We start from the raw sequence: 13741 nt of genomic DNA on the forward strand, positions 1-13741 counted from the left end.
AATGGGCAGGAAAAAGGCAGAATTACTACCTGACAAAGTCAAATACCCTTCCAGAGAGGTACATGGTTTCGACAGCTGTCTTTCAAAGGATGTACTCTGTAAAAGATAAGATGGCCATTGGTGACAATGTCTTCCTTGGCATCTGTCATCCCCTCTGAGATGTGGCTCGGGGGACCCTTTGCATTTATAATTTACCACATTTTCCACTTAGGTTTTCCTGTCTTTCCTCTTCAGGCATGACCCCTTGTTAATTCCCGGCAATGATCAGATTGACAATATGGATTCCAATGTGAAAAAGTACGACTCTACTGGCATGTTTCACTGGTGTGCACCCAAGGAGATTGAGAAAGTCATTCTGGTGAGTGAGGGTCATGGGATAGGTCTCCTTTTCCTTTGCTCAGAGTGACTTTTGCTCAGAATGAAGATTTTTCTAACTGAATAGTAGAGGACACTGTCACTTGCACTAGCTATTTCTTATGACTAAAATTCTGACCAGAGACTGACACAGCTAGATCTCTGATCAGAAGATGGGCTTAGAGCAGATATTTTGTTTCCTCTCCTGAGAGCAGAAGCTTCTATATCTGTATTTTTTATCACAACACAGTGATTGTGTGCTGTGGCAAGGTTTTGTGGAGGTAGGATGCACATAATTCCTGATTCTCAGGTGACTCTGGGGTCAGAGCCTGGCCCTGCCATCTGGTAGTTGCATGGCCTTAGGCCAGTTCTTGGACACTGCATTTTAATTACCTCATCTGTATGAAGATGGGACGAGAATGACCCTAACTTCATAAAATTGTGGTGAAAATCTAACACAAGACTCCACAGCTGCACCTTTTGCTAACCTGCTGTTATCATGATTATTTGTGAATACCATGAAGAAATAGGAATATTGCCTACTTTGTTATCTGTTATATATTTTGTTTTGTTTTGTTGTATGTGTTCTTGTGTATAAACCAGAGTCCAACGTCAGGTGTATTTCTTCATCACTCTCTACTTTCTCTTTGAGTTGAGGGCCTCTCACTGAACCCAGAGCTCACTGGTTCAGCTAGGCCAGTGGGCCAGTGAGTCTCAAGGGGCATCCTATCTCTACCTTCCTAGCCCTAGAATTCTGGAGATCCACTACATCCAGCTTTTTCTTTTTAATGTGGACACCAGGAATCAAACTCAGGTCATGCTTACACGATAAGTTCTTTATCAACTGAACCATCTCTCCAGACCTATAATAGCGTTTCTTACCCTAACACGTTTCAGTCAAACCTAGCATGTGGTACAGATAGGCAAATGCATCTGCTGAGATGATGACATTGCAGGACCATGGTCCACTGTCATGAAGTGGCTCAGAGCCTGACTCACTTCAGGGATAGTTTCAGAGATGGCTCTGGAAATAGCAGGCTTCCCTCACTCTGTCCCAGGAAAGTCAGTGCAGACAGCAATCCATTCCACTGCATTTGTCCTGTTAACAGCTTTAGGGTTTTATGCCTACACTGGCTTCCCTAGAGTCTGTTGTCTTGCTAATCCACGAAAAGTGGGTTAGTAGTCAGGAAGGCCAATCAGACAGGGCTCTTTCTTTCTGTGCCTCTAATCCCTAGATGGCCGTGAGCCTGCCCCCTTTTCAGTTAGGAAAACTCCTGTCATTTTCTATTTCAAGTCCTCTTTTCCTTAGCAAGGACCAGATCCTCACTGTGGTTTGTACACTAGTCTACTAGATTTCCCCACTATGTTTTAAATAGTGTGTGTGTTTTCAAATTAATTATAAATGAGCATTATGAGCCAGTACAGCCTTGTGCTAGGAGATATTTCAGATTTGTTAAAACTGCCAGCACTAAGTCAAAATGCCCAGTCAACAGCCACTGTGTGATTTCCAGGAGAGGAGATGGTTCTAACCACTTAGATGCTCTATGGTTGGTCATCTATGGTTTGTTTATATGCTGGTGGTTCAACTCAATGTTCTGCATAGAGCGTGCTATTGACATGTGATCAATATCCCCTTATAGGAGGAATAAATTTAGGGAGATGAGTTCATCTGAAAAAAACAACATCAATTAAGGAAACACTGATAGCAAATATAGTATGTGTTAAGTATTCTTGATCTGAGACACAAAGGGCAAGCCTTGTATTCTAGTGGGGCAAAAGGAAGACCGGGGGGGGGGTGAATGAATCTATGAGAATGATTTAGGTGTGAACGAAGGGTTTTGTGAAGAAATAAAGCAGGATCTTGGAAAGGACAGAGTCTAGACTGACGCAGCAGAATCCAAGGAGACCCCTCTACCATAACGAGTAGATGAAGTTTTCATCCGATGAGTAGATGAGAAGAACAGGGGTCTGGGGGAGATTTGGAAGCACTTACGGAAGATGCTTATGGAATCGTCACTGAGTTCAGGAATCAAATGGCCTTGGGTGATTTGGATATAGAAGGAACAGTCCTCTAATTGGAATGAAGATATAAAATTGAACCATAGAACAATCTTTTTGAGTCTGAGTGCTGTGAGAAGAAGACTTTGTCGTCTTCTTCAGACCCTTGGACTAAGTTTCAGTCTAGGTTTAAAGCAGCCAGGGAGTCCCATCAAGTACAGATAGGTTCTGAACTGAAGGGTGCACAGAGAAACTCTGGAAGGGGTTTTCCTGTTGGGTCTCAGGCATGGAAAAGTCAGGCTTTCCAGGTTTGAGGTGCAGGACTGGAGCTTTCCACACACCCTCAGGGGATATAGCTCTGGCATGTTTGAGGATAGGTATTTGTCCCAGTTCTAAGCTCCTAAATTTAGCTCCTGTCTCTGGGCCATTCTGCCCATGGTACAGAGCTCGTTTTTGCATTCTTCGATTTCCAGTTTCCATCCTTCACCCCCATTAGTACTTCTCTGTGGAGGGAAACTAGCTTCTTAGGTGACCAGGCCAATGGAAAATATTTAGGAGCCCCAATCACAGTGCACCTAAGAGGGCAAGAGGGCTTATCTTTCTGTTCTGGCTCCAGGGACTAGTACTTCCATGCAGCCTGGATAATATTTTCTACCTCACAAAGTGGTGAGAAACGATGGGAGCTCCCAGAGAGCTTCTTTGATCATCTTTTATGAGACATTTCCTAGAGCTTGTGTTTCAGGTTTCCCTTGACTCTGGAAAGCCAGCAATGGTGATAGCTCCTGCTTTATTCTAATGACTAGGAAATGAAAGTTAGCTCCTTCCTTTCCCAGGAGTTACTGTAATAACCCTGACGTTGTCGTGAATTGCAATATTGGCATTTAAGCAATCAATACACTGGTCGGTGCTAGGGATTAAATCAAGCAGAGGCTGGTATGTGCAGTGGACACTCATATGCCTCCCCCACAGCATTGTAAGCCCCATGGGGCCTTATGAGCATGTGATGAGGATCAAGACAGATAGCAGGTAGGATGAAGGTGTTGACTCGAAGGAGAGACAAATATCTACCCCATCCTGACCTCATTCTGTTGTTCTTTTCATCTATAGGATGAACAAAAGAACAGCAATGAACAGATAACAATTTGCATTTCCCGGGTAAACGGGGTCGTCCACAACAAGGGCATATTTCTTCCTTTGTCATCTTTGTGGATACAGATCTGGGGCCGAGGAAAGACACTGGCCTGTGTCTTTACTGATTGGCCTCTGTACTGTTAAAATGACTATTTGTGGGTTTTTATATGTCAAGCCCTTCCAGCAATGATTCAGAAAACCCCAAAGTCTGAACATGGGGTCAGCATACATTTTCCATTGAAGGACATATCAGTGATTAAAGTCTCATAGGGCATATTATCTCCATCACAACTGACAACCCTGTTTTCCATGAAAGCAGCCAGGGAAAATACCTAAATATTATGAGTTAGATCTGTCCCAATAAAACTTTAGTAGAATGTGAGTTTTATATTATTATCACTTATGATGACATTCCTAATTTTGATTTTCTTTTTAGTCACTGTGAATTTTAAAAACCAGTTTTAGCTCAGTGCACATATCGAAGCTAATAGGCTGCTATTACCAGATTGAGGCTACAGATTGCAGCAGCCATCCTGTGGCTTCAGATAACACATTCTATCTATCTACTGAGACAGTGATAGGCTATGCCACCTTACTAAAACATCAAAAGAGAACCCCAAATTTCATCTGCAACCAAACAATGAATAGGAACATTTAATCATCATCTTAGCAAAAGGGCCTAAAAGTATCTCATTTTATTACCTATGTCTTTCTCTTTCTCTTTTTCTTTTCTTTGGTTTTTCAAGACAGGGTCTGTCTGTGTAGCCTTGGCTGTCCTGAAGCTTACTCTGTAGTGCAATCTGGCCTTGAACTCAGAGATCCATCTGCCTCTGCTTCCTGAGTGCTAGGATTAAAGGTGTGCATCACCACCACACAGTTTATCACCCATTTCATGAACACTAACACTCCCTTTCTTCCCACATACATAACATCTGCTTTTCTTCTCTTTCTTCTCCTAATGAGTACTATGCACTGTCTCTTGCTCACAAGTCTACGTAGTGTATCCTTCCTATTGTTCAAAAAGATAGTAATGTGTAGATGTATGCTTATAGGAGTTTATGACGTAAATATAATATGTGTCCTTGTACAAAGTAGAGATGAGTATATAACATGCATGTAATGACAAAGTGAAAAGAATAGCTGTCTTATAAGCTTTCTGCTCTAATAAATACAATCGAGAAGGAAAAAAAAAACAATGCTTTCTCTGCATGTATACTTACTGTATGCACTAAAATTAGTAGAAAGATTATATGTTCTCTAACATGATGGATAAGGAGTTTTAAACCAGCCTTTGATTGCCTACAAAATGGTGTTGTCAAACAGCCACATGGTAACCTGAGTTTTACTTTTTTACCCACCTCCCCACATCTCCTGATATACTTTTGTCTATTAGAACAGGTGCCTTGTGAAATTTTATATATGATATTGAAGAATTAATTCTTCTCTATTATTATGAATTAAAATCAAACATTTGTCTTACTGCAGTACAAATAATAGCTGCTTTTGTGGTATTATAATAAAATACCTGAGACAGCTAACTCATAAAGAGAAAAGGTACCTCACAGTTTAAAAGATTCAAAGTATAATGCCGGGCTACCCCGTTTGCCTGATCTCTGGTGAGGTGGTAGATGACCTTAGAAAGAGGATAAAGAAGCAAACATGAGCAGAGAGAAAGGAGATGGGTATCTCCGTGTTTGCTCTTTCCATACTGATTGTCTTTGGAACTCAAGGAGTCACATGAAAACTCTCAGACAGTTGCACATGAACTGTCCCACCCTCCCAATAAATCTAAAGACCTCAACAAGGCTTCAACTCAACAAAATTCCACCATGCAAATGTCACTCTGGAGACAAAAAACATTAATCACAGTTGGACCTTGGGGGACACGTGGCCAACACATTAATTACAACACTGGCACACAGTAAGTATCCAAAGAATGTTGACCTTCTCCTTTTGAGGGATGATGCTTTCCTTATGCCAGTGTTATGAACACTTCTCCCTGATCCTCATGTGCTTCTCTCTGTCACAGACTCGAAGCGAAGCTGCCATGACCGTCCTGAGTGGCCATGTCGTAGTCTGCATCTTCGGGGATGTCAGCTCGGCCCTGATTGGCCTCCGGAACCTGGTGATGCCACTTCGTGCTAGCAATTTTCACTATCATGAGCTCAAACACATCGTGTTTGTGGGCTCCATTGAGTACCTCAAGCGAGAGTGGGAAACCCTGCACAACTTCCCCAAAGTGTCCATATTGCCTGTGAGTCAAGGTCACACTATTTGATGTTTTGCTCTTCATCTTTACATTCACAAGAGGAAATCCCAGGTGGCTCTAATTGTTGAAGCTTTGATCATGTCTCTGCTCCTTTGTGCGGTTACAGGCCTGAGGATGTAGCAGTCCTTCCTCTGTGCTCTGCTAAGAAAGTGAAAACCCTGGGAGGCCTTATTAAAAAGAATTTTCAACCAAGTGCATCCCCTTGTCGGGGGCAAGGTTGAGCTACCACCACATGCACTAATATGCCACTGTCTGAACTCTCTTCCGAGGTGAAATTTATGATGCTGCTCTATTTTGGTATATGCACCAAGAATTTACATATAAAATTATTCTTGGCATTTTAATTTGGGATAGTTAATGCTTGGAGAAATTCTGAACTTCCTTATCTTCCAAATAAAGAGCAGAATTATCTCTACTATATGGAATTCCACACCTCTTCTGTGGGCCAGTATTTGTTCACCCTTTGTTTAGATAACCAGAAATGTTTTCCATGGCTTTGCATACATGTAAAAACATGTGTATATATGTATATATATATATTTATTTACAGTGATCACTATGATAGCAATTTACAAAAGACAATTTGGGACTCTACAATTTAGTATAAAGATGTGGGATGACTGATTTAAAAGTCACATAGCTGGCCACTTTCTAATTATCATATCTTCTCCACAGAATTATAGACTTATAGAATATTAATTCTTTTCAAAATTTTATGTGGCTGTCTATGTCAGAAATTCAGGAAAATATTACCTATCCTCCAACTATTTTTATTATCAAGTTATACCTAAAATTGAGGACTATGCAGCCTCTTAGCTGTCAAGGGGTCTGTTTTTTCTCTACTTTTTATCAGCTTCCAGAGGCTTAGAAATGCAACCACAGGAGCCAAGCAATATAATGTAAAATATATATAAGGAGCTATCCACAGTCAGGGTTAGAAACATTAGACAGATCACCTATGGACACAGGCCCAAACTCTGACTACTTTAATGTGTACCAGGAGTTAAAGATGGTCACCCATTACAGTTCACTCACTAGAGAAGCATACACGTATACTGTATGTACACTGCCAAATTCAGATATATGATCAATTTGATTATGCTATACCACACAATCCCTTGACTCTGAATGTAGCTCTGTAAAAACTGAACTGCTTTGGTAGGTGCATGAGCGGATACTTCGGTACTTGTGAATATTATGTGTGTCTCCTTCTCTGTGACCCCACCCACGTTTAGTTACCTGCCTCTGAAAGTCAGATGAGTCCTATATTTGCAGAGTCTTTACAAATCCACCCAAATTCAGCACACTTAAGCACAGCAAAGTTGTACACGCTAAGCCTTGACCTGTGTCTTCATTGTCAAAAGCTGTGTCATTCATATAAGGGCATCCCAGAGAAACACAAAAGCTTTCTATATATGCCTTTGGTGTTTCTTGCGGTGTGAAATCACATGTCTACAACTGGACATAGGTTCCTTTAGGTCACAATTGTTGTTGGGCTTCCTACAAGGTGAAAATTAAAGGAACATGGATATAGACAGCTACTGTTTATACACTGGCAGTATGATACAGAAAGTTGGTCACACCTAATCGTGTACCAAGAGATCATAAAAGATGACATTTTACTCCTTCTCCCAAGATACTGCCCCAGTGCCTAGACCAGCCTATGGCCCTACATACCTTTCTCTATGGCTCCACTTTAGAGCAATATTTAGGAACGCTTAAATGGAACCATGACTTCCACCAAGTCACCAAGAAGAGTTGATGGGCTCCATGCTTCTCATCCAGATCTTTTTTCCCAAAGCACATAAACTGGTAGGAACAAGAGGAGATGTATGCAGAGCTGGCAAACACTTGGCTGATACAGGCTATAAGTTGAAGGCAACTTGGATATCCATATACACAAGGTGAAGTCAACCTCGAGAATTAGGGACGCTTATGGCTAAACGGGGCCCCCAGAATAATGCTGTGTGGCTTCTGGGAGCTCTGACAGGGGATGGCCCAGGTGGTTCTTCTAGATCCTCCTTGGGAGGAGGGTGTGCGAGAGTGCCCGTTCTATCATATCCATGGTGTACTCTGTCCTGGACCTTGGCTCTACAAAGGTTTATCTACTGTCTCACATTGTTGTGGGATTTTTAAAAACTCTGTTTACTGGCTTATTTATTTTTAATTGCATCAGTAATATACAAATCTGTTCTTGTTATAAAATATTTAAACAATATCGAAGTATATAAAGTCAGAGGCAAACTTTCCACTTCATCCTTTGCTCTCCCAGAGGTAATTACTGTTATTACTTTAGTGTATAGTTTTTCCTGAGTTTTCTTTTTGAATTTACATATATTTATAAATATATAATTTTTACTTCAAGTAGCTACATTTATTCCAAATTAATGGAGCTGTACTTTTTAAATTGTTCAAGATCCCCACTTCCCCACCACTTACTAATGTCTTTAGTTTGGAGATTATTCCAGCCCAGTGAGTGTGTGGAAGGCTGGCTCTTGCTGTACTTGTGATAGAACTTGCCTACTGTATACATGTCTAAAATATATTTAGCCTCTCTTATGTTGCTGGATAACTATGTTATTTCCTTGGCATTTTTTTCTTACTAAAAAATATGCAATAAAATTTTATGGCCCAAAGCTTGCCCTTTTCTCTCCCCTTTGCAAGATGCACGCTAATTCCACTGGCTCCCACAGCCTCCCAATTGCAATTGCGCAGAGCCATGAGCCCCACCTCATCACACCCCGCTTTGCTGATTCCCCATAGCTGCTTTAGAAATTTTAGTTGGATATGCTGTCTGTTTCCAGAGATGGAAGTGACCTGCTATTAAATAAACAGACATTTGAAACCCACCCCCTTGTTATGTTCTGAAAGGCAGAGGTTGCCACAGGACAGTTACTTAAATCAAGACAATTTCCAGGCAGGGAGAAGACGTAGACCCTGGCATTATTCGTCTCGCGTTTGTTAGTAATAGCTTGATTGAGTATTGAGAACTGGCCTGAAATGCTGCCATCAGCACCGGCTACCCTTTAGATTAGCGTGCAGCCCTTATCCCCTGAAATGTAGTTAGGCCAGCTTAATGTCAAGACATAAAAAAGATAGTTGTTAAATAATGTCCCAAAGCTCCTGCTCAATCTTTAATTTGTTTTTATTTTTTCCTTCTTTCTCCCTCCTCTCTCTCCCTCTCTCTCTCCCTCTCTCTCTCTCTCTCTCTCTCTCTCTCTCTCTCTCTCTCCACTCCCCCCATGCCAAAGGGTACGCCATTAAGTCGGGCTGATTTAAGGGCTGTCAACATCAACCTCTGTGACATGTGCGTTATCCTGTCAGCCAATCAGAATAATATTGATGATACTTCGCTTCAGGACAAGGAATGCATCTTGGCGTCACTCAACATCAAATCTATGCAGTTTGATGACAGCATCGGGGTCTTGCAGGCTAATTCCCAAGGTAAGGACAGCCTGCAATACTTTTCTGCTGTGCCTATGGGGGACAGGGCCTGGCAAGAGGGATATCCTTCACTCAGTAATTCAAAGAGGCTCACATCAGCCTGTCTGGCAATGAAGCCTCTGGTCGCCACAATGGCTTACAGAGGAGTATCTGTTCTTCCTGCCATCTGGAGATGCAGACCTGAACCCTGATGTATGTCTCCCTCCCCCGGATAGTTGCCTTTTGAGGCAATAGAAGAGCTTTTAAATGGCTACCCTCTCAGCCTTTGCAAACAATGGGTTTTATGGCCAAAGTCACTACCTAAGTGCCAGACACTGTGCAAATACCATTTTTATGACCCTCTGCCCCTTCTCTGTGAGTACTTTTTCATTGAGCTGGAAAGAGTGTGAAGCTTTGCTCTGGTTAGGGTCACATCCAAGACTCTTCTGACATAAGGTTGGAAATATCTAAAGATATGGTACAGAGACTTGTAGTTATGAAGCAAGGAATGATGCTTGCTAGCCTGTGCATTTTCCTAGAGGAGGCACCGAGGCCTGAAATGGCACACAGCTGCCTTCGCTCTTGGCTCCAATCTTCCCTGTCATTTACTCTGGGATTCTGGATAGGTGGTTACAAGTAAAGACATCATCTTGTAGTCTCAGGGAAGTGGCACAGCAAGTAACCCCATAAGGAATGACCTTGGAAATCAGGATAGGGAAGGACTGGGGATGAAACATTTTTCTCTGAGTGACAGCTCTATGTGGGTCATGCCAGGCTTATTGGATCGGTGTGGTTGCTGAATCAGGGGCCTCACTCCCATCATTTCAAGAAGCAAAGCCCATGAGATGAGAAGCTCCTTATTGGTAGGTCCACATGCAGGCATTTCTGGGAGCTTGACTGGATCAGGTCGCTCAGACCCCCATGCTCTGCCATCTTTGAATGACCCAACATTACTCTCAGCATTGGCACAAAACCAAAACACCACAGTACCTGAAAACTTCTGTGCTGCAGGTTTTCTTCCTTGCACTGGCCCTTGTGAAGAGCTTGCTGGGGAAACAAAAGGCCCAGGGTGGGACTGGGGAAGTAAAAGAAAGGGAGAGGCCTTACTGCTTTGCAGTGGAGCCTAGGCAGCTGTGAGGATCAAAGCCACTCTGGGGCGTGTCCTGAGAGCCTGTTGAGGATGGGGTGCTCTGAGAGTCAGTGACCTTGCTGCTGGGGACTGGGAGAAGACGAAGAGCCCTCCCCTGGGGGTCACAGCAGCTTTAAGTCAGGCTGTAACACCACTTGTGGCCTGTGGAGCAGTGAATCAGGGCCTCCCGGACTTGTGCTTCTGCAACCTTTCTGAGGGTTCTACATCGATCTCTAATTCTGAGTCACTTCAGCTTCCATTTCTTCTGACATAATCCTACCTCAGGCCTGACTTTGGTCTCTCCATCCCACCATCCTACCTGGTATTCCCAAATACCAATCTTGGTGCAGCCATGCAAGACAACAACATGCCAAAGCCCTAAGAAACACCCAAGCTGCACACACAGGAAAAGAGTTTGCCTCCTGCCCAACTTGCCTAGGGAGCACTGGGGAGAGCAGATGTAGAAAGACAGCAAGCTGACCTTTCAGAGGTTGGACGCAGCAGGCTGGTGTGTGGTATCTGCCTTTAAGCCCCTATTCTTTAGTTTGGCTTCCCCACCTTCACCCTGGTGTGAGCATCACCTGGGGCAGCTAGTTGGAGATGCATCTTTCTGTGGCCTACCTTATACTTCCTGTCAGTTCTGCATTCTAATGATATCCCTGGGTGACTGGTATAGGTTCCTCTAAAGCAGAAGAAAGCTTCATACGAACAAACCCAGTACACTGAACATGCTGATCAACTCGTTCAGACATGCCTCCTGTCCAGGGGAGGGAATAGCAAGTGGGGTTAAAAGATTTGGAAGGAACAGTTCTCCCCTTGGGTAAAGATATGGAGAGCGGGAGAGAGCAGAAAGCCCTCCCTTTCCCTTGCCTATCTGTGTCCTCTTGATCAAACATGACTTCAAGGTCTATAGATGTGTGATAATGCACCAATGTGTAGTTATATGTACACTTGATATAGGAGTTGCACCTGATTTCATTTAAACATTATCCCCCCTCAAGTTCTGTATCATGTCCAGATTGACAAAATACTCCCTTTCCCCTATTCTCAAAGGCCTTGTTATTAAGAAAATTAGCAATAATCAAAGGGAGTACGTTTTAGCATGAGATATGAAGGGAGAAGAGGCATTCTTTTTTCTCTCAGAAGAAGGAAGGACTGTTCTTTTACATGTTAAAGTGCAGGTGCTGTGGTGGTCTGAATGCTTGACCCTCAGCTGTTTGTATATTGAAATGCTAAATGGGATCCCTAAATGGGATGGTCTGGAGGGGTGGCTACCTGAGGAGTCAACTAGGTCATGAAGAGAGTGCTCTCTTGAAGAATTGGTACCTGTATATAAGAGACCTTAGAAAGATGTAACAATCCCACTGCCATAGGGAGAGGGTTCCATGTATAAGTCAGAAAGCCTTGATCTGGGATGTCTCGGCATCCTGAATAGCAAGAAGGAGCCATATGTTGTCAACAGCCAACAGTGAACATACAGTATTTGTCTAGTAGCCTGAATGAATGAAGCTATGCCAAGAACAGAGGGCAGTGGAGGATGAGGACAGGCAGCATTTCTCCTAGCCTCGGGTCAGCAGTGGAATTCAGCAGGTAGCCCTGGAGCCCAGCAGTCAACTCTGCTTATACGGACAATATTGAAGCTCTTGGTAGGCAAACCTTTATTTCACTTTTCTTTCTCACCCTCTCTTCTCCTGCCCTGGCACTGGCATCTGCATCACCCTCTGGCATCACTCTGGTATTCCAAAGGGAATGGTCCAGTTGTGATTCACAATGCCAAGAAGTGCTCTTCTCTACTGCTCACCTCTAGAACTTATCCTGTACCAGTTCTTTGAGTCCCTTCTTCCCATGGGCTAGGGAGGGGAGGGGAATGTCCCTGCTCTTTCCTCTGTCCAGGCCCTCTTTGACTAGCTGGTGTGCCCAGTTGGTGTGTTCAGATATTCTTCTCCATCCAGGTATTTGGACAGTCCATACTCCAAGATAGGCTGGCATTACAGACAACAAAGGCCTTCTGTTGTTCTTTGTATTTTGGGAAATATATCTCAAGTCTCCTGAGTGAAAATCATTAGATTTCTCACATCTACCAGGCCAATTTCATCATAATGTATCCTGTGGTCTTCAATAAACCCCTACAACTACCTTTACCTATACATGAGCCATTTTTTTGTTTTTCCAAAATCCAGCTGGGTCCAGGAATGTGGCCTGAGGACACCTGCTGTGCTCTTGTGGCTGAGTACTCATGAAGCCATGTGGGAAGTTGTTCTAATGTGCTACAACTGAACAGGACAAGGGCACATTAACACTGACAAAGTCCAGCCTCCATGGGAAGGGTTTGTGTCTGTGTACTTGCCTCAGCATGTTATTGGGTCTCCTCTTCTTTCGCTTCTCTTCACCTTTCCTTTTAGTGTCACTTTTCTAGCGCACATGGTGCCAGAACTGACCCAGCCTAGGGATTCTGGACCAGACACTTTCTGAGAAGAGAGATGTGATGGCTGGTTGTCACAAACAATTACAGCAAAAGGTAGCATATTCCATGTGGGATGGTGTATTCGATGTGACATTTGGGTCTATGAGATGCAGTTTTAATATACAGCAGGCAAAACTGCAGTGACAATTACATAAAGCAGGTGAAGCTGCTTCTTGCTGGTCAGCAAACATCAGCTCAGAACCACTTTACGGCTCTTTACCAGCAACTAAGTGCCTTTATTTGCAGAGTGCTGTCACTTCCCTTTGGCTGGAGAGCTGGTGTATTATTTAGCACACATTTATCTGGGGAAAACACTTCCATTTAAATCAGCTGGTACAATAGTGCCTCTTGCCAGCCCATTTCCCTGCGGTTCTAAAAGACAAGAAGGAGGTCTGATCCTTGGGAAGAGCAGAGGCAGAGTTCATTCTTGGAGAGCCTCTGGGATGGTACCTAAAATGAAAGACTGTGGTGGAGTGGCTCTTTTATTTTTTCTTTTTAATATAAAAATGTGAAATGAGCATATTGCACCTTATTTTTGCTTCCAGTCAAGGCTTCTCTTAAGAAAAGGGATAAATATGTATCCCCTATGCACCAGCCACTCTAAAGGACACAAATGGCTTGGATTCAGCCTTTCACTAGCACCGAGGATCTCAGTGTCTGGAGGACAATGGCAGTACAAAGTAAAGAGGGCCAGGTTAGCAGGAGCAGAACACACAGAGGGGCCTTATTTTATTTATTTTCAAGTCTTTAGAAGCCTTCCCCAAGAGGTGACAGCTGAGCATGAGTTGAATGCATGCGGCTCTTGAGCTCTTGATGGGGGTCTGGTGTGAATGTGACAGAGGGACTGAATGTTCTCTTCTACTTCATTTTAATTGAATAAAACCTCAGTATCATTAGCTGCTCTTCTCATTGCCAGAGAAGATAATGGGCAAGAAGCAAGAGGAGAAAGGGGTTGCTCTGGTTCAGAGTTCAT

The 13741-nt window shown here is 43.1% G+C and overlaps 1 protein-coding gene across 5 annotated transcripts in view; it reads left to right on the forward strand.

Moving 5' to 3' along the window:
• The window catches only part of Kcnma1 (potassium calcium-activated channel subfamily M alpha 1), a 680238-nt gene that overhangs the window by 606261 nt on the left and 60236 nt on the right, over positions 1-13741 (forward strand). For all 5 annotated transcript variants that reach the window (XM_055605732.1, XM_055605733.1, XM_055605734.1 and 2 more), the window contains 3 exons: positions 235-358; positions 5513-5737; positions 9004-9196. In XM_055605732.1, coding sequence (XP_055461707.1) covers positions 235-358; positions 5513-5737; positions 9004-9196 — 542 coding nt within the window. The remainder of the gene's footprint in view (positions 1-234; positions 359-5512; positions 5738-9003; positions 9197-13741) is intronic.

The sequence above is a fragment of the Psammomys obesus genome, unplaced genomic scaffold, assembly GCF_907164565.1.
Source record: "Psammomys obesus unplaced genomic scaffold, mPsaObe1.curated_primary_1811, whole genome shotgun sequence".
Lineage (NCBI taxonomy): Eukaryota > Metazoa > Chordata > Mammalia > Rodentia > Muridae > Psammomys > Psammomys obesus.